This window comes from Vanellus vanellus (assembly GCF_965231255.1).
Source record: "Vanellus vanellus genome assembly, chromosome: 17".
NCBI classification, from domain to species: domain Eukaryota; kingdom Metazoa; phylum Chordata; class Aves; order Charadriiformes; family Charadriidae; genus Vanellus; species Vanellus vanellus.
This window is the reverse complement of record NC_138922.1, coordinates 875,463-896,559: the sequence shown is the minus strand read 5'-3', so window position 1 is coordinate 896,559 and position 21,097 is coordinate 875,463. Positions and strand designations below refer to the sequence as shown.

At 43.1% G+C, this 21,097-nt stretch overlaps 1 protein-coding gene across 4 annotated transcripts; it reads left to right on the top strand.

Moving 5' to 3' along the window:
• Positions 1–986: 986 nt before the first annotated feature.
• LOC309678791 (myosin heavy chain, skeletal muscle, adult-like) lies at positions 987–19,162 on the top strand (the record flags this gene model as incomplete). Of its 4 annotated transcripts, none has more annotated exons than XM_082491946.1 (38): positions 987–1,190; positions 1,280–1,423; positions 1,517–1,673; positions 2,006–2,033; positions 2,130–2,238; positions 2,337–2,429; positions 3,308–3,371; positions 3,536–3,634; positions 3,737–3,840; positions 3,918–4,056; positions 5,226–5,344; positions 5,441–5,590; positions 6,293–6,463; positions 7,229–7,523; positions 7,644–7,729; positions 8,252–8,339; positions 8,434–8,551; positions 8,726–8,849; positions 8,935–9,071; positions 9,173–9,428; positions 10,395–10,637; positions 10,857–11,033; positions 11,119–11,264; positions 11,352–11,442; positions 11,531–11,920; positions 12,158–12,284; positions 12,389–12,507; positions 12,781–12,977; positions 13,269–13,452; positions 13,539–13,704; positions 13,878–14,002; positions 14,196–14,504; positions 17,155–17,358; positions 17,748–17,873; positions 17,969–18,139; positions 18,226–18,330; positions 18,464–18,559; positions 18,976–19,162. In XM_082491946.1, the coding sequence occupies 38 exons, from the start codon at positions 987–989 to the stop codon at positions 19,129–19,131; spliced, it is 5,817 nt and encodes a 1,938-aa protein (XP_082348072.1). In that variant the 3' UTR covers positions 19,132–19,162. The 4 variants fall into 4 exon arrangements, with proteins under 4 accessions (XP_082348072.1, XP_082348070.1, XP_082348071.1 ...); XM_082491944.1 differs by having other exon boundaries at positions 7,229–7,538; XM_082491945.1 differs by having other exon boundaries at positions 2,130–2,244.
• Positions 19,163–21,097: the final 1,935 nt, after the last annotated feature.

Genomic DNA, 21,097 nt, shown 5'->3' with positions numbered 1-21,097 from the left:
TCCCCTTACTGCTCTGCCTGTCCTTTACCCCCCAAAAAATGGAAGCTGGAGCCCACCTCTTCTGTAAGCCACCACCTGTTCCTGCAGGGACAAATAAAGAATTATCATGTTACTGTATCATTTTAGTACAAATATAACACAATATTAAAGGCTGTGTAAATATTAGGTACCTAACTCTATACAGGATAGAAATAAATAAATTATTTCCTAAGCTGCCCACTGTTTTTTCCTGGGGGGGGGGGAAGAAAAAAGTAATTTTTCAGATAAATTAATACTGGCTTTAAAGTTCCATTTTTTTAAAATTCCTGAGTTGAGCTTTGAATCTTTCTGTTTAGCTTTGTTTTCACCTGAAAACATTATTTTTTAAAAAGCAAAAGAAAATAATAGAAATGGAGCAATGTCAGTGTGTTCTGCAACAGCACTACTCTTCTCTTGACAGTCATTGTAGCCATTTATACCTGGATTCAAGAACTCATTAAAATTAGCAAATAATTGTATCATTAATACAATGATACAAATGTTTTAGAGATTAAAACAAAGCCACTACGATGCTTCAGTTGTCTGTGTGGCACTCAAGACAGTGGTGTATGAGCCTTCTGATCTTTCTGAATTAGTATCACCTGGGAAGAAACTGCATTATATTAAAGAGTACCTAAGCAACTGAAAGGAATTTTGAGGTTCTTAACTTCATAGTACAGTGCTTAGGTGTTTGACTACTACGTGACTTATTTCAAATCGATTTCAGTGTAGTAGATCCTAAGTCAAACTATCTTCTAAAAGATAATCTTCACATTTTCCATAAATGTTGAATCATGCCACTGCAAACATATACAATTACTTCCAAGAAAGCTATGAATAGCATTAATGTATTTTTTTTTTCACATCTTTTCTTCTACTAGCAAGTGCTTATTTTTTAAAACATTTTAGCAACATATTTGCTCATTCACAGTGTCCTCTGCTGACAAGCTCCTTCATAAAGTGCAGCCATGTCGTCAGACTCTGAGATGGCCGTCTTTGGGGAGGCGGCTCCTTACCTCCGAAAGTCAGAAAAGGAAAGAATTGAGGCCCAGAACAAGCCGTTCGATGCCAAGTCATCTGTCTTTGTGGTGCATCCTAAGGAATCCTTTGTGAAAGGAACAATCCAGAGCAGAGAAACAGGGAAGGTCACTGTCAAGACTGAAGCAGGAGAGGTGAGTGAAAAACAAGGCTGAAGAACACCATTTGATTCCCAGTCTCAGCTCTTAGCTGACATACATGCACCTCTTTCTTCATCTGGCAGACCCTGACCGTGAAGGATGATCAAATCTTCTCCATGAACCCTCCCAAGTATGATAAAATCGAGGACATGGCCATGATGACCCACCTCCACGAACCCGCTGTGCTGTACAACCTCAAAGAGCGTTATGCAGCCTGGATGATCTACGTAAGTACCGGCAGCAGTCTTCTGTTGGGTAGTGAGGAGGAACTGCTGTGCCAGGCTAAGTGGAAGCCAACGTGCTGTCTCCCTTTCTCGCAGACCTACTCGGGTCTCTTCTGTGTCACTGTCAACCCCTACAAGTGGCTGCCGGTGTACAACCCGGAGGTGGTGTTGGCCTACCGAGGCAAGAAGCGCCAGGAGGCCCCTCCACACATCTTCTCCATCTCTGACAATGCCTATCAGTTCATGCTGACTGGTGAGTGACTCTATCTGTCTCAGAAGGACTGTACCATGAAATTCTCTGAAGGGATACTCGGTCTTAATAATAAGAGGAGACTTTTTCAAAGTCGTCATGGTTCTCATGCATACATACTATTGCACATTTTACTACCTTCACACCATCTTTTCTAGTATTTTAAATGAAAGACACACCTGCACTCAGTGAGGCCTTGCAGAGAGTTTTTTTGTTTGTTTCTTGAAGTCGAGCTGACATCATGGAGTTTAAAGCATAAAACTTACCTGACTACATTTCATTCTTTCTGTGTTGTTCATTGTGTTTTAAGTACTATATTTCTGCCTCTCTCACAGATCGCGAGAACCAGTCGATCCTGATCACGTATGTACACCCCCTGCTCGGGTCCCTGTGGGCTGCCCAGTGCCAGGGACCTCCTGCCTGACCACACGCTCTCTGCTTCTCTCTCTGGTTTGACAGCGGAGAATCCGGTGCAGGGAAGACTGTGAACACAAAGCGTGTCATCCAGTACTTTGCAACAATTGCAGCGAGCGGGGATAAGAAGAAGGAGGAGCAGCAGTCAGGCAAAATGCAGGTAATTTAATAGACACTGACTTGAATCAATGGTTTTCTCTGCTCCTGACGTGATTTTTGGAAGGGTAACCAGCAATAATTATCATCCTGCAGGGAACGCTTGAGGATCAAATCATCAGCGCCAACCCACTGCTGGAGGCCTTTGGAAATGCCAAGACTGTGAGGAACGACAACTCCTCACGCTTTGTAAGTTGCTTAACCAAATGATTCCTGAAAAATAGTAAACAGGAGTGCATGGCAGTCATTCTTTTCTGTTGTTCAGCCACCATGTTTTCAAGAGTAAGAGTGGATTTTCTTATTTTCTTATTTTCTTACCACTTATCTTAAAGGTAATTCTCCAGATTTCAAAAACAGGTATTCTATGAAAAAAATTAATTCTCGTTTGGATTGGTATGGAAATTAAAATAACAGATCACATGCCTTTTCTCCTGTAAGGTATTGCAATGTTAAACAATAGCATTTTTTAGTTTTTATTTCTATTTCCTGTTTGTTTGCTGAAAGACAAGACAATGTCAGGAAGAAAAGGAGGGAGGTTAGGAAAGATAGCAAAGAAAGAGAAAGAGAGATAAAGACAGAAAAAGAAGAATGAAAGAAGGAGAGAGAAAGAAAGAAAGAAAGAAAAAGAAACAGAGGGGGTGGGAGGGAGGCAGAGTTTCTACTTGAATAATATGTTTGCTTTATGTTAAATTTGATCAATCAGAAGTGGCTTATTTGACACCAAGACAGATTTAAGCAGCTGAACTAGTTAAATGGCTATTCCCCAATCATTAAGATGACTGCTCTCTGAACACAGGATATAGTTAGAAGAATTTGGCTAATGAAATCCACCCATTCCTTCTAATTTGTACATTTGGCATACATAAAATGGATAGCTGTGGCACTGTTGATTACTTTTAAGCTCAAAAATGTAAAAGACAACTTTACATCAATGTTGGAATTATAGCTGTTTCTCAAGAAAATGTCTCTAAGTAGAAATCTTGTGCCCAGTGGATGACATGGCAAAACTCTTAATTTCAGATATATTTTTATGATGTAAATCTTAAGACCCTTTTATTCCTTTAAAGGGCAAATTCATCAGAATTCACTTCGGTGCCACAGGAAAACTAGCTTCTGCTGATATTGAAACATGTAAGACACTTTCCTGAACTGTTCACAATCCATCCATTCACCCATTTACTCATACAACATCTTTTCACCCAACAATCTACCCTGCCTTCCCTGCTTTTCTTCCCATCTTCTCCCTACTTTCTTTTTTTGCTGTCTTCTTGTTTCTAATTACGTTTTCCCTCCAGATCTGCTGGAGAAGTCCAGAGTCACTTTCCAGCTCAAGGCAGAAAGAAGCTACCACATATTTTATCAGATTATGTCCAACAAGAAGCCAGAGCTAATTGGTAGGAAGAAGGACTAACTTGGAGGAAGATTGCTGAATATCCCCTCACATTATTACTCGCTTGACTAAACTGAGACTGCATGTCCCCTCTTTTTACTTTCAGACATGCTCCTCATTACCACCAACCCATACGACTACCAATTTGTGAGTCAAGGTGAGATCACTGTTGCCAGCATTAATGACCAGGAGGAGCTGATGGCCACAGATGTAAGTAACAATTAAAAACGTTGTACCTATTGTCACCTCTCCCAGGCAAAGCTTTTATTTTATTGTTCCTGTTGCAGAGTGCCATTGACATCCTGGGCTTCACCGCTGATGAGAAAACAGCCATCTACAAGCTGACGGGGGCTGTCATGCACTACGGGAACCTGAAGTTTAAGCAGAAACAGCGAGAGGAGCAGGCAGAGCCCGATGGCACAGAAGGTATCAGCAAAGTCTGTGGTTGACCTGTTAGAAACAGAAGTATCAATAATAATACAGTATTTGGAAGATGGAGAAAGAGAGCAGTGGAAATGTGTAAAAAGTATTTAGGTGTAGCTAGTATACAGGTATAAAACTGCCATCCTAAATATACCCTTTTTCAATTACTGCCTAATCTTTATTTGTAGTATATATATTCCATGTGTGTCTGTAATTCTCTCCTGGACTGCCACAGTTCTAGGTAGCACATGCTGCTCAGTGTGCTTGTATTAAAGACACACTGAGAAGAGAAAGATCTTTTCAGAAAATGTATTTCTGGTTGTTTTTTTAAAGAAAAATCAGTGTTAGAACATCTCCTTCATAAATTACACGTTATCTAGGAATTTTGCCCAGCTAAAAGGGAACTTTTCTTCAATTTCTTTCTTCTCCTTTGGAGATTCAAACCCATCGCCACCACTACTTAGCAGTATTATTTGAACATCGGTCTAGGTGAAACACAGGTATAATAGGGAAGAACTGACTAAAATTTCTACTTCTCAGCTGACTACTTAATCACTTAAATGTTATATAATGCATAAAAGGTTTAAAATGACTAAGCCCTATCTACTTCTTCCAAAGAACGCTCACAGATGGACTGAAGTTTTAGATTTTGATCCTGAATGATGAATATGCTTGCCTTTCTGCTATGTCTATAACAAGACTCCAGAAAGGGGCACTACTTAATTGTTGCCTGTAATTTTAGAATGCATTCCTTTTTAGGGCTGTAGCTGCTGCCAAAGAACACAGGTAGCCCAAGTACCTAAGTGTATGTTTTGGATTACACTCAGCTGGCCAACCTGCTAACGCTTTTGTGTTTTGTTGCCTGGCTTATAGACACCATGAACTGATGAGCTGCACCTTTCAGGATGAATTTTTAATAAATAAATTGTTTCTAGATGATTCTGTGAAGATTTTTAAAGACACAAATACCATTTAGGTGTCCTGTTCTGAAAAGCTTTCAAAGCAAAGACGATTTTGGTTTTAATGAATGTCGTGTTTCCTCTGAGATCCAGTAAGTAGAGTTTGATCACAAGGACATTCAATATTGCAGTTGCTTTGGACAGGGTTCGTCACTCAAAATGCTGCATGTCTTGTTAGTCTTTATTTTTCTGTTTCCTTGTTCTTATATTTAGTTGCTGACAAGGCTGCCTACCTGATGGGTCTGAACTCAGCAGATCTGCTCAAGGCCCTCTGCTACCCCCGAGTCAAGGTTGGGAATGAATATGTGACCAAGGGTCAAACTGTGCAGCAGGTAACAAGCAGCTGGTGACCGGGAGCCTCTGTCTTGTATCACTTACTATGTGCTCCAGATATTGTCTTCCTTCTGCTGCATTCTTCTTTATTTTAGGTGAACAATTCAGTGGGTGCTCTGGCAAAGGCTGTCTATGAGAAGATGTTCCTGTGGATGGTTGTTCGCATCAACCAACAGCTGGATACCAAGCAACCCAGACAGTACTTCATTGGTGTCCTGGACATTGCTGGCTTCGAGATCTTTGATGTAAGGATTCCATGTTTGAGAAATGCTTTTGCAGGGGGAGGTTGCTATATCAAAGAACTTACAAATAATATTCTTGTGAAGGTTTAACATGCTAATCATTTGTAATTTTCTGGAAAAAAATCCTTCATTGGCTTTTGTAGCACAGAGCAAAATCCTCAGAAGCTTCATCAGTACAAGAACTGAGTTATGTTGTTAATGAAGAAGTAGCCAATAGAATTTTATATGTTGTAATATTTTAACAGTTTGAGCTTAATGTTAATGAGTTTTTAAAACCCAACATAATTACAATAATTTTATATAAGAACTTCTAGGGTAGAACTAGGATTTGGAGATACATTGACAAACATATAACAGTTTCAAGAGGTGCAAATCGTTTAAAGGACCAAGGAAGGAATAGATAAGTGTTTGATCAGAGATATCAAGTGTTTAAAAATTGGCGATCAGGGCATACATTCTTTTTGGCTGAACAAAAAAAATGCCAAAGTACCTTATGAATTTTAGGAGATTCACTAGGAATATCTGCTCTGGAAAAATTTCCACTTTCATTATGTAGGTATTTCTTTGGGGAGCTGCATATAGGTCCTGCTATGGTCCTGATAATACAGTTGTGTTTTAATTTGGGAGTCTTATAAAGGGTTGAGAATGATTAAGAAACGTGCATGTTGACAATGGGTTGTTGTTTTTCTTTTTTCCGCTGGGAAGTTCAACAGCCTGGAGCAGCTCTGCATCAACTTCACCAATGAGAAACTGCAACAGTTCTTCAACCACCACATGTTCGTGCTGGAGCAGGAGGAGTACAAGAAGGAAGGAATTGAATGGACATTCATTGACTTTGGGATGGACCTGGCTGCCTGCATCGAGCTCATTGAGAAGGTAAACTTTTGTATCATATTTTCAGGAACTCATTGTTTGAAATCGGAATGGTTAGATGTTATTCGAAAAAAGGGGGTCTTCCATGGGTAGTTTCCTGCATTCAGCTTTAGTTGTTGAAATATCTCTTGATCTGCACTATTGCTTGTTACGTACTAGAGATATTACAAGTCCACAGATAGCTATGGAAGTCATTCCACACACACCTTCTCTGTATGAAGGGTACCTTCACTTGCTTAATTAAATAACTTTTTTTTTTTTTTTTATCAAGAACACAGGGCAGCTCCCAAAGTAAAATAAAAATATTTTCTTAAGGCTCTGGAATAAAGTTACCTGGACAATATATTTCTTTTCTAGATGGTTCATGGCAAAGTAAATACAGGACAATACAGTCAGTGCCTGAATTCTGAGTGCTAAAAACTGAAAGAGACTTCTTGTAGTTTTGTATTACTTAGGGAGTTGATTAAAAGTATAAAACCTGAAGTAAATATGCAATAGACATATTTGTGAAAGACAATTTAAAATATAATCTTTCTCCTCCTCATTTTTGAACATGGTTTTTGGCATAAAAAAAATTCCTGAATCACTGTGCCAAAGTGTGAGTCAAGCAGGTGAATCATTTAAACTCACGTTTTAGAAAGTTTTCTTCATGGCAAGGGTATTGGTTGGTTTCTCAGCTTCCTGTATTTTACTATATTCCCTTCAAGACCAAGTTGTTATCATCTTATTCAATAGATATTCCCTCTTCCTTATTGTACTGTCTTCCAGCCCATGGGCATCTTCTCCATCCTGGAAGAGGAGTGCATGTTCCCCAAGGCAACTGACACCTCTTTCAAGAACAAGCTTTACGACCAGCATCTGGGGAAGTCCAGCAACTTCCAGAAGCCCAAGCCTGCCAAAGGCAAGGCTGAGGCCCACTTCTCCCTGGTGCACTATGCTGGCACGGTGGACTACAACATCACTGGCTGGCTGGAGAAGAACAAGGACCCCCTGAATGAAACCGTCATTGGGTTGTACCAGAAATCATCAGTGAAGACACTGGCCTTACTCTTTGCCTCCTATGGTGGAGCAGAAACAGGTTAGCTTTCCAAAATTCTTTTTTTTTTTTTTTTCCAAAATTTGTGATATGTAAAGATGCAACGAAGAGGATAATATTTAAAAAATCTTTTTTTTGTTTTTGAAGAGGCTAGTGGTGGTGGTGCTGGTGGTGGAAAGAAGGGTGCCAAGAAGAAAGGTTCTTCTTTCCAGACAGTCTCGGCTCTTTTCCGGGTAAAGTATGAATTTCATTACCTGTAAAGTGACGTGAACATAGTTTCAGACCTGAGCTATCTAAACTCCTGTTCCTCACATGACATTGGTTTTATGATAAAACAACAACAATATGAAATAATCAGAAGTTATTCACTGCCTTTTCCTGTTAATTGTCTGTTTCCATTCGGATTTGTTTCAAGCAGTTTTCAGCTGATCCCCTGAATTTCTTTTAAAAGCTCACTTACATTCTTTGTGAAAAAAGTTTTTCAGAATCTAGGATATAATATAAATATTAATCCTACAAAGGCATGTGTTAAATTTGTTATGCAGTAATACCTTATTTCCTCTAGAAAAAAGTGTGGAATTTTAACCTTTCTTTTTATGAGAATACTTAAGTATATAGAAGGTTTGACTAAAACAAAATATTGGGTTTGAAAGCTTCTTCCTCCTAATATTCATTATATTAGTTCCTTGGCATCTAGTTACAGAGTACAGAGAAGTAACTTTTTTTAATCTGTCCTGCTATACATGATCCCACAGGAGAACTTAAACAAGCTGATGACCAATCTAAGGAGCACTCACCCCCATTTTGTCCGTTGCATCATCCCAAATGAAACAAAAACACCTGGTAAGACACTCAAGCAGAAAGAGAAGTTCCTCTCATACAGCCATTCCCCTCTGCACTGGAAACTGTGGGATTCATTTATGCTCTGAATTGCTAGGTGCCATGGAGCATGAACTGGTACTTCACCAGCTGCGGTGCAACGGCGTGCTGGAAGGCATCAGAATTTGCAGGAAGGGTTTCCCCAGCAGAGTCCTCTATGCTGACTTCAAACAGAGGTAAGAGCACTGCACTTCTCAGCACTATTAAAAGCAATGTTGGTTCATTCATATAGGTTCATTCAGGCTGGACTTTTGTTGTAAAAATTGCTATAGGTGAGCTGGTGGGGTTCAGTAGCTAGTGTGTGTTGGCTGGGAAAAAACAGCCTTATCTTCCTCTTTCTCTCCTCACAGATACAAGGTGCTTAATGCCAGTGCCATCCCAGAGGGACAGTTCATTGATAGCAAGAAGGCTTCTGAGAAGCTTCTTGGCTCAATCGATGTGGACCACACCCAGTACAAATTTGGCCACACCAAGGTACAAATCCTCATTGCCTCACTCACGCTGTGCCTGTGCTTTGCTCTACCTGACAGTGATGTGCTGCAACATTCCCTTTCTCAAGGTCTTCTTCAAAGCTGGGCTGCTGGGACTCCTGGAAGAGATGAGGGATGAGAAGCTGGCACAGCTCATCACCCGCACACAGGCCAGGTGCAGGGGCTTCCTGATGAGAGTGGAGTACCAGAGAATGGTGGAGAGGAGGTAGACATTCCTCATCTTCAATTAAAGTCACTGTACTTGGGGGAAACTCTTTGCACTCTTCGTACAGAAAATATTCAATGTACATTTTAATTATGCTTCAGGGAGTCCATCTTCTGCATCCAGTACAACATTCGTGCATTCATGAATGTGAAGCACTGGCCCTGGATGAAGCTGTTTTTCAAGATCAAGCCCTTGCTGAAGAGTGCAGAATCTGAGAAGGAGATGGCCAACATGAAGGAAGAGTTTGAGAAAACCAAGGAAGAGCTTGCAAAGTCTGAGGCCAAGAGGAAGGAGCTGGAGGAGAAAATGGTGAAACTGGTGCAGGAGAAAAATGATCTGCAGCTCCAAGTGCAGGCTGTGAGTAATTTATTTTTTTTTTAATGGGAAAAATGAGTAAATAAGATCTAACTTTTCTTCCATAGTACAGAACTCTCAAATTGCACACTAAACTGCCTTACAAAATATTTTAAGCTGAATAACATGTAACTAAAGGTAAAATTCAGGCCACATTCCTTCCTTACTCTTTCTCACTACTGCAAAGTGGAGTTTAAGCTAAAGAATGACCTTTTAGTCTTAATGCTTACATGTATGCATCTCCATGTGAGTTGACGACATAAAGCTACATTGTAGTTATTTTAGTGTATTTAGCGGAGTGGGGACAGTGATTCAGTTGACCAACTATTCTGCCTTAATTCTGTTCATGAAATGAAGAGCCTAGTGCCATTTTTTATGGCATATCTCACCTGAGCACCTGTGGATACTGCTTCTAGAAGACTCAAATGCCCATTACATCCTACAGCACAAATGCTAGCCTTGTGTGTTTGTCTCCAATGCAATTGGGCCTCTTGAAACTTTTAGTAACATTTAGGCAACACCCTTAAGTTGAAATGTCCATTTCAGGGAAAGGCAAATCTTGTTCTAGTGTGCACTGACTGTATTGGCTGGGTATGAATCTATAAATCAATGTTTTGAATACTTTCTCAATGGTGGACTTATTTACATTTCTCAATACTACCCCATAAATTACATCCCACATTAAAAAATACAATCACCTTCTAAAGGAGAAAAGGGAAATATCAATTCAATGCAAGTGCCCCTCTGACATACCTGAAATAAACAACATGAAATGTAATGGAGCTAGATACAGTATCTAATGTTGAAAAAGGTACAGAAAAAAATAAAACTGATTAAAAACTAACTCTAAATTTGTAATTTCTAATACAATTACACAGTAATATCTTCCCGAAAAGAAATACCGATGTTCTTTCTGATGCACATCTTTTCCTTCAGCACTGAATAACCTGTGCTGTATTTCCCCACCAGGAAGCTGATGCTTTAGCTGATGCTGAGGAAAGGTGTGACCAGCTCATCAAAACCAAAATCCAGCTGGAAGCCAAAGTAAAGGAAGTGACTGAAAGGGCTGAGGATGAAGAGGAAATTAATGCTGAGCTGACAGCCAAGAAGAGGAAACTGGAAGATGAATGTTCAGAGCTGAAGAAAGATATTGATGACCTTGAGCTAACACTGGCCAAGGTTGAGAAGGAAAAACATGCTACTGAAAACAAGGTAGACACATGGGGAGTCACATAAAGGGCCAAGACATCACTGTTCCCAGAGTAAGATCTTGCTACCATAAAGCATGTTGGCTTTATTAAAATTTGAGCTGTGCATTCTCTGAGCATCTAAATGATACATGAAACACCTGGCAAGCACTGCAAAGTGAAAACGTCACTGCACAAGCACACATGATTTCTACCAAATTTTGATACTTGCTCATATTTGTAGGTGAAAAACCTCACAGAGGAGATGGCAGCCCTAGACGAGACCATCGCCAAGCTCACCAAAGAGAAGAAAGCCCTCCAAGAGGCCCATCAGCAGACACTGGATGACCTGCAGGCAGAAGAGGACAAAGTCAATACGCTGACCAAAGCTAAGACCAAGCTGGAGCAGCAAGTGGATGATGTAAGCCCACGGGCATAGAGCAAGAAGAGGACAGGTATGGAGTTAGACCTGACTGGTGGAGCACTGATGGTCTTGTTGTGTTTAGCTGGAAGGGTCCCTGGAGCAGGAGAAGAAACTGCGCATGGACCTGGAGAGAGCTAAGAGGAAACTCGAAGGAGACCTGAAGCTGGCCCATGACAGCATAATGGATTTGGAAAATGACAAGCAGCAGCTGGATGAGAAACTGAAGAAGTAAGTGTGGCTGTGGGGCACCTGAGTGCTGGGCTGGTGCACTTGTCTTTTCTCTGTGAGCTCTACCACGGTTTGCTCTGCCCAAAGGAAAGACTTTGAAATCAGCCAGATCCAGAGCAAAATCGAGGATGAGCAAGCCCTGGGCATGCAATTACAGAAGAAGATCAAGGAGCTGCAGGCAAGTCTCTGCCCCTTCCCCTCTCTCACCCCGTCCCAGGTCAGGAAGGAGGAGGACATGGGTGTGAAGGGTCCCTGATGTTCCCCAGGCGCGTATTGAGGAACTGGAGGAGGAAATTGAGGCAGAGCGAACCTCTCGGGCCAAAGCCGAGAAGCATCGGGCTGACCTCTCGAGGGAGCTGGAGGAGATCAGCGAGCGCCTGGAAGAAGCAGGAGGGGCAACTGCAGCTCAGATTGAGATGAACAAGAAGCGTGAGGCAGAATTTCAGAAGATGCGTCGTGACCTCGAAGAGGCCACGCTGCAGCACGAAGCCACGGCTGCCACCCTGCGGAAGAAGCACGCGGACAGCACGGCTGAGCTTGGGGAGCAGATCGACAACCTGCAACGAGTGAAGCAGAAGCTGGAGAAGGAGAAGAGTGAGCTGAAGATGGAGATTGACGACTTGGCCAGTAACATGGAGTCTGTCTCCAAAGCCAAGGTATTGACAAATGTACTGAAAACAATTTAAAAATAAATAATGTTGAAACATCTTTTTAAAATATGGTCATTTACTATATAATTCTCTGTCTCTGCATGGAACTGTATTTCTAACCCCCTAACACCAATAGGCAGAATATAGCTTGCATGTCTGTTCACATTTTTCTGGTGAGAATTATGCTGTTCAGAGTAAGGAGTCCAGATGCTAATCTTCTTTAGTTCTCTGTGATCTCCACAGGCAAATCTGGAGAAGATGTGTCGCACACTGGAAGACCAGCTGAGTGAGATTAAGACAAAAGAAGAAGAGCATCAGCGCATGATCAATGACCTCAGTGCTCAAAGAGCGCGTTTGCAGACAGAATCGGGTGAGAGAGCCTCCTCTGTGCTGTGGAACGGGAGAGCATCCAAAACCAGAGTGTTTGTGTAATGGATAACAATAAAAATATTTCCTTTCTGTGTACTTTCCTAGGTGAATATTCACGGCAGGTGGAGGAGAAAGATGCTCTGATTTCTCAGCTGTCAAGAGGCAAGCAGGCATTCACCCAACAGATTGAGGAACTCAAGAGGCACTTAGAGGAAGAGATAAAGGTGATGACTTTTCCTACAGCTGGCCACTGAAAACACTCTTAACTTCACACTGCCTAGAGAGGACAGGGTCTGCTTAGCACAAGCCATACTGGGAGATCTTCATTAGTGAAGTGATTAGTGTGATTAGTGGATTAATTCCTTCAGGCTTACCTCTGTCCTTCATTGCAAACACATGCACCCTCCCAGCAGTTATGTTCACAGTGTTAAATTAGTCCATTGGAAGAGATTTCCCAGTGTATTACCACTCCTGTCCCAATCCTACTCTCTACCCAGGCCAAGAACGCCCTGGCCCACGCCTTGCAGTCTGCTCGCCACGACTGTGACTTGCTCCGGGAGCAGTATGAGGAGGAGCAGGAAGCCAAGGGGGAGCTGCAGCGTGCCCTGTCCAAGGCCAACAGTGAAGTGGCCCAGTGGAGAACCAAATACGAGACAGACGCTATTCAGCGCACGGAGGAGCTGGAGGAGGCCAAGTACGTGGTGACATGATGTGAAGAACCCAGGGGGGAGTGAAAATTGACAGGCAATATGGGAAGATATTCTGAGGAACGTCATGCATGTGTTTTGGACAAGAGTAACAAAAAGTGGGAATCTTTATCCTATGGAAGATTTAGTGGTTTAGTAAAGGCAAAGGCTAAGAACAGCATCAATGAAGACCTTCACTGTGTGACTGCAGACGGCAAAATGATTAGGTACGCTCTTGTAGAAATAAAATCACACTGGTTCCTCTGTGCTAACTGTGAGCTATGCTTACCACCTCCCAGGAAGAAGTTGGCACAGCGCCTGCAGGATGCAGAGGAACACGTGGAAGCTGTGAATGCCAAATGTGCCTCCCTGGAAAAGACCAAGCAGAGGCTGCAGAATGAAGTGGAGGACCTGATGATTGACGTGGAGCGATCAAATGCTGCCTGCGCAGCTCTGGATAAGAAGCAGAAGAACTTTGACAAGGTCTTTTGGGCTCCAGGCCAGGGGCTCCAGGGCAGAGCGTCCCCTCCTGGTTGCCACATGCATACTCACGCCCCGTTTCTCTTCAGATCCTGGCAGAGTGGAAGCAGAAGTATGAGGAAACGCAGGCTGAGCTGGAGGCCTCCCAGAAGGAGTCTCGCTCTCTCAGCACGGAGCTGTTTAAGATGAAGAATGCCTATGAGGAGTCCTTGGACCACCTGGAAACACTCAAGCGTGAGAACAAGAACTTGCAGCGTAAGTCCCTGGCCCTCTGCTCCTGGCAGGGCTTTCTCCCCACCCACCACTACCATCGAAATCTGTGGGTCTGTGCCTGCAGGTCGGCAAAGATACCTGTCACCTTGGTGCACCAGGGCCTTTCGACATTCAGCTCTCTGCCTGACCATTGCACTTTTCACCCTTCCTTGCAGAGGAGATTTCCGACCTCACGGAGCAGATTGCCGAGGGAGGAAAGGCGATTCATGAGCTGGAGAAAGTCAAGAAGCAGATTGAGCAGGAGAAATCTGAAATCCAGGCTGCTCTGGAGGAAGCTGAGGTACATGCCCATAATCACTGGTGTGTGCACTAAAACTATGAGCAATGGGGAAATATGGCTAAAAACTGCTTGGTCCCGCCCTGCTCTGTCTGGGGAGTGCAGCCAGCTGAGATTCCCTGAAATATTCTGTAATAGAATAGAAAGCAAGCAGTAACATTACTTCTGTTATAAATGTTTGTGTCCCATTGTCCAGGCCTCCCTAGAACACGAAGAGGGGAAGATCCTGCGCCTCCAGCTTGAGCTCAATCAGGTGAAGTCTGAGATTGACAGGAAGATAGCAGAGAAAGACGAGGAAATCGACCAGATGAAGAGAAACCACCTCAGAATTGTGGAGTCCATGCAGAGCACCCTGGATGCTGAGATCAGGAGCAGGAATGAAGCCCTGCGGCTGAAGAAGAAGATGGAGGGAGACCTGAATGAAATGGAGATCCAGCTGAGCCATGCCAACCGTGTGGCTGCAGAGGCACAAAAGAACCTGAGAAACACACAGGGAGTGCTCAAGGTATGTTAAGCTAAGCATGGGCACCTAGGTGTCTAGCTTGTCTAATAACGGAATCATAGAATCATAGAGTGGTTTGGGTATAAAGGGACCTTCAAAGATCACCTAGTCCAGCCCCTCTGCTGTGGGCAAGGACATCTTTTACTAGATCAGACTGCTCAAAACCGCATCCAACCTGAAAGTGAACACTTGCAGTAATGGGGCATCCACAATATCCTGTTACTGGATACTAGGGAGGAGATATCAGCTCCTCCCTCTTCACTTCTACTCCTCAGGAAGAGGCAGAGAGCAATCAGGTCACCCCTCAGCATCCTCCTCTCCAAACTAAACAAACCTTGTGTCTTCAGCTGCTCCTCAGAGGACATGTCTTCCAGCCCTTTCACCAGCTTTATTGTCCTATTGTCCTCCTCTAATTAGATTCAAGTACCTTAACATCCTTTTTAAATTGTGGGGCCCATAACTGTACACAATATTCAGGGTGAGGCCACACCAAAGCTTAATACAACAGGAATTCAGCTCCAACTGTTTTTTAGCTTTCCTGATCCTATTTCTACACATCTGGGCTGCATCTTTATATTCTTCTGAGGATACATCTCTTTGGTTCCACTGGCTTCTTACAGAATAGTTTGACCAGGAGGTCCTTACTTAGACATGCTGTTCTCCTGCCTTCCTTGCCTGATTGCTTACACATAGGAATTGCTAGCTCTTGCTCACTAAGAAAAAATGTTCTTAAAGAGCTGCAAACTCTTTTTTCCTCCTTTATCCCTGAAGGCAGTTTCCTGTGGGGTCCCATCCCTTAAACAACTGAAAGTCCGCTCTCCTGAAATTCAGGTTCTTGGCCTTACTCTTCATCTGGCCCATATCCCTCAAGATTGTGAATACCACTAAGGCCTGATCACTGCAGCCCAGGCTACTTCCAACCTTCTCATCTCTAATTAGTTCATATATGTTGATAAGCAAGAGGTCTAGTAACACTTTTCCTCTGATTGGGCTGTCTGTCCCCTGGATGAAGATACTATCCTTGATTCACTCCAGGAGTCTCCTGGCCTGCTTACAGTTTGCTGTGCTGCTTTTCCAGCAGATGTCAGAGTGACTGAAGTCCCCCAGCAGGATCAGAGCAAGTGTGAGGCCACCTAGATGAAGTAGTAGCATTTTGTCAGCTGGCTCCCCTTGGTCAGGTGGCCTGTATTAAGCACCAGCCACAAGATTTCCTTTCTTGGCTTGGCCTCTAATTTTTAGTCATAAGCTCTCAATCTGGCTCATCACTATTTTTCAAAGACAGCTCTGTGCAATCCATCCATTTTTTACATAGGGAGCAACCTGCCTGCCTCTCCTTCCTTGTCTGTTCCTTCTGAACAGTTTATAGCCATTGATTGCAGCACTCCAGTCATGCAATTCATCCTGCCAAGTTTCAGTGATAACGATTAGATCGTCACTTTCTAGCTGCACAGTGGCTTCCAATTCCTGCTGTTTGTAACACATGCTACATGCATTGGTATAGAGACACTTCAGTTGCGCTATCGACCATATCACCTTTTTAGAGGAAAAAATCCTAATTCTTTTGGAGTATTTCACAGATGTTTGTTTCCCTGTTGCTTCCTAATACATCAGCAGCCGCTGGTTCTTCTCTGTTCTTCAGAACTCCATTCTCTTTCCCCACTAAGTCTAGTTCAAAGCTCTGGCCAGCTTGTTGGTGAAGACCCTCTTGCCCGACTTGGTCAAGTAAATCCCATCAGTTCCCCAAAAGACTAAGCTTCTCAAAGGTAGATCCATGATCACAGAAGCCAAAACCTTGAATGTGGCATGCACTAGACAGCCAGGCATTCACCTTTTCAATTTTTCTCCCCCTTCCTGAACACCTTCCGCTGAGTGTAAGGATAGAGGAGAACCCCACCTGTGCTCGAGATCCTTTTAACATTGTTAAAAGTGACACATGGTCCCTCTTTTGATGGTTATAAATTGCCTTCTTGCAATATCATTAAAGCCTACATGGAATAGTAGGAGCAGATGATAATCTGAAGGCTTCACCAGGCTTGGCAGCCTCTCAGTGACATCACGAATGCACGCTCCTAGTAGGCAGCAAACTTTGTCTGGAGAAATTGTCTGGACAGCAAATTAGCGTTTTGGTGCCTTTCAGTAAGGAATATCCGTTTATTAATAGCTTATGTGCTTTTCTGGTGGCACTGGTTCTAATGTGAGTGGGTGGTTAAATCAACTTTACATGGTTGTCTTCTCCTGGATCCTGTCAGTTACTTCTGTGTTCTTAATTTTTCAACCCCAGCACATCGTGTCTGTTACATAAGGATGTAACATTTCAGAGGATGGGGAAAGGTTCTATCTTCTGCCCCAAGCAGGGACAAAGGTCCAGTTTCCTTCATATTGTAATTTACATTAAGTTTGAATTCAGGCTTTCTTCACCTTGCACAACCTTAAATTCAGGCAGGGCTCTCACTCAGCCTCGGACAGTGTGCAATACCCTATATCAATCTCCTGCTCACATTGTTAGATACTGTGCGTATACTGACATAGTACTTCAGCATATAAATACATATTATATCTAGAAATATATATATTATATTGACATAATAATTATTAAACCGGTGGTAATTATCATTGTGCAACAGTGTTGTGCCACCTCTTTTCTCTCTCAAAGGATACCCAGATACACTTGGATGATGCTCTCAGGACACAGGAGGACCTGAAGGAGCAGGTGGCCATGGTGGAACGCAGAGCAAACCTGCTGCAGGCTGAAATTGAGGAGCTACGGGCAGCCCTGGAGCAGACGGAGCGCTCGAGGAAAGTGGCTGAGCAGGAACTGATGGATGCAAGTGAGAGAGTTCAACTCCTCCACACCCAGGTTAGATTCATGAGATTTAAAATCTCAAGAGAGGTTTCTTTTTCCCTTTCCAGATTTTTTATCTGTCTAAATTCTCAAACAAATAATCTCTTGTAATAAAACCCTTCACTTGAACCAGAATTATTGCCCTTGTAGAAAGAATTGGATTCTAGCTAAATATGTAGGATTCCATTAACAGGAGTCAGAAGTGATGCTTAAAATTTTAAGCTCTCCCCTCTCTGTATGTGTGTATGTGTCTCCCCTCTGTGCATGACCTGACAAGACTCATCATTTGAAGGAGGTTGCTATTATTAGTTATATAGATGATCATTTCAAATGTGAACAGTACCTTTCCAAAGTATGTGTTCTGTTTTGGAAGTAATGGGACAATATTTTTTGTTGTTCAACAGAACACCAGCTTGATCAACACCAAGAAGAAGCTGGAAACAGACATTGCCCAAATTCAGGGTGAAATGGAGGATACAATCCAGGAAGCCCGCAATGCTGAAGAGAAGGCCAAGAAGGCCATCACAGATGTGAGTCGGGGGCTGCTTTTATTGCTGATTGTGGATGTATTCTCCCAAAATGTGTCTCCAGCCCTAAAATGGCTTTGAGTCTTTGCTCTCATCAGGCAGCCATGATGGCAGAAGAGCTGAAGAAGGAGCAGGACACCAGCGCCCACCTGGAGAGGATGAAGAAGAACCTGGACCAGACAGTGAAGGACCTGCAGCTTCGTCTGGATGAGGCTGAGCAGTTGGCCCTGAAGGGAGGCAAGAAGCAAATCCAGAAGCTGGAGGCCAGAGTGCGTAGGGCTGGTATTTGTGCGTGAGTGGGTATGTCCCTTGGAGAGATACCAGGGAAGCTCCAAAGATGGGCTTCTCGTTGCAGGTGCGGGAGCTGGAAGGGGAGGTTGATGCTGAGCAGAAGCGCAGCGCTGAAGCGGTGAAGGGTGTGCGCAAGTACGAGCGAAGGGTGAAGGAGCTGACCTACCAGGTAAGGCAGGAGGCCTCCCTGGGCTGACAGGGATTTCTCACAGCAAGTTGGATTTTGTGCACACCACGCCCATTGACCTCACTTGATGGGAAACCAATAATTCATTCTCTTTCCTGCTTACCAACCACTCTAGTCTGAGGAAGACCGGAAGAATATTCTGAGGCTCCAGGATCTGGTGGACAAGCTGCAAATGAAGGTGAAATCCTACAAGAGACAAGCTGAAGAGGCTGTAAGTATTGCTTGGAGAATGGGCAAGTATTGCTTTCTGTGAGTGTCACACAGGTGCTGAGGAGTCGATTATCAGAAATTTGGAAAACGGCAGTGATCAACAGTCGAGGCTTTTAGGGGTTTTGTCATCCAGATACACTCCTGATGATATGATGATGCGAGATCTGAGCACCAAACAAGTGGGAGAATAAGTACACAGGTGACAAATCCAAGTGACAAAATACCTCCTCAAGAATGACACGGTAGTGGGGACACTTGCCATAGTGGGGTCCTGAATAAGAGAGGATGAGCAGGTCTATGTGAGGCTTCTGTGTAAGCAGTGGTGGGTGGGGGGTGGGGGTCTGGCAAGGCTGAGGCGCAGGAGGAGTGAACCCCCTGCCCTGGGCTCCTCACCACCGACTCCCTGTCCCCGCACAGGAGGAGCTGTCCAATGTCAACCTCTCCAAGTTCCGCAAGATCCAGCATGAGCTGGAGGAAGCCGAGGAGCGGGCTGACATTGCAGAGTCACAGGTCAACAAGCTGCGAGTGAAGAGCCGGGAGTTTCACGGCAAGAAGATAGGAGAGGAAGAGTGAGGATGTCATGAGGCAACAAAGTGACCTGAGGGATGCACAAAATGTGAACCTTCTGTTGCTTTCTTCTGTAATTAGTCTTTGTAACCATGTCAATGTCTAGAGAATAAAGACCATAGATTCCTTTGCATACACAGCAGAAGCAGTGCTTTTGGTTGTTACATTTCAATTCTGCAGGTAGATAAGTTTGGGGCATTTTCAAATGAAACATTTTATTTCATTTTAACCCTTGTATAGCAGTACAGCTTTAATTATCCCATCTCCAGTATTTCTCCACTTCGTCCTATTATATTACTGGGTAGGGACTAACACTAATTTAATTCCCATACTGGCAGGAGGAGAGGATCAAGCCAAAGGCAGGATGAGTACCTTGTCTTTCCTGGCACAGCAAAAAAATTTCTGCCTTGAGAAGTCCTCTTTCTAAATGTGTGCAAAAGAGGTTCTTTTCTCTGGTCCTATTCTAACTTTGGCAAGTTGGTTTTAGAGGCAAGTTACCCCATAAAAAAAAACACCTTGAAACCCGAAGGCACCTGGGTGACATCATGGAGGTACTTACACTTCCTTCAAAGAATGCAGGTGAAGGCCACAATCTCTATAGGGTGGATTTCTATTGAGCCAAATTAAAGATCATGTGGAACTTTTTTCTTTTTTTTGTGGAAGAAGTTGTTAACAATCCATTCTAAATCAAAACAAATAATGTATTTGGATAAAAAGACATTGCAGTTCCTTACTTTTTCTATTAGACAGAACAGGCAATATTAAGACAGAATGCTCCTGTTGTAAATGAAAGGGAGATGGATGAACAGATAGGTAGAAGTAAGAGTGAACAAGAGGACTCACTATGGGGTAAACCCCAATGAATTTAACAAGAAGAACCACCAAAACAAGCTAGGAACTGCTGCAGTACTGTACAGTATTTACCAGTATGGAAATATTAATATAGGACTATAATAAGCTTTTGTGCCACGGAATAATGTGAAGTTTTGTATAAATATAAAAAGCTAAAGGAACTAGTTTTCATAACGTAAGATAAGACTTCAAGTGGGAATAATTCTGGGAACATCACAGCTTTAAAGAAATCACAAAATCTAACATTTTATGGAGGAAAACAACATAGATGATAATGTCAAACTGTGTCCTACCTCTTGTGGCAATGGAAGAGTTGGAATGTAGACATTAACTGTATCCTGGCTGGATAGAGAAGAAACAAGTCACCTACACAATGTGTGCTCCTCTGAAGCTTTAAATGAGTGACAGCTTGTCTCCTGCAAGGTGAGAAACAACACTTAAAATACGGAACAGCCATTCCATCAGCACTGGACACTGGTGCATTGCATAGCTGCTAAGGGCAGGATTCTACAAGCAGATGGCAAGAACGGTAAAGGACACTTAGCTCTCTCTCACTACAGGGACACTTAGGGCTCCCTCAAGATTCCTGGCTAGCTCTACACCGCTACATTTCCAGGGAGTACTTCAAGAAGCTATGAAGTTGCTGGGGAAGGCAGATGGAGTTGTTGGAGGGGAGGTGGGGAGAAGACAGCAGGAAGGAAGCCTTTTGCGCTGACCATGGCGGTCAGTGTGTTTCCAGCAGCAGCATTCAGGATTAGGTCGTCTTCATTCTCCCAAGCATACTGAGGTTTACACCCAAGAAATCCTCCCATGTCATAACTAAATATGGAAGCACTTTGCTAGGCAGCAGCTAAATGTATTTAAGGAAAAGATGACACCCTCTGTTGACTCCTGTGTCACCGTAAGTGATGCTCATGAGAGACAGCATCTTTATGTGTGAAGCTGTGAAAGCTGTATCAGTGCCAGCGATCTCTGGGCACCAAGAACGGAAAGCCCCCCTCCCCTCCCTTCTCACAGTATGCCCCCAAGAAATAGGTGGGATTCTTTCTTTCCAGACAAAACCTTGAAAGGAAGAAAAAGCATCTCGTTTGTACTTAAAGCACATATTTCTGTAAACAAA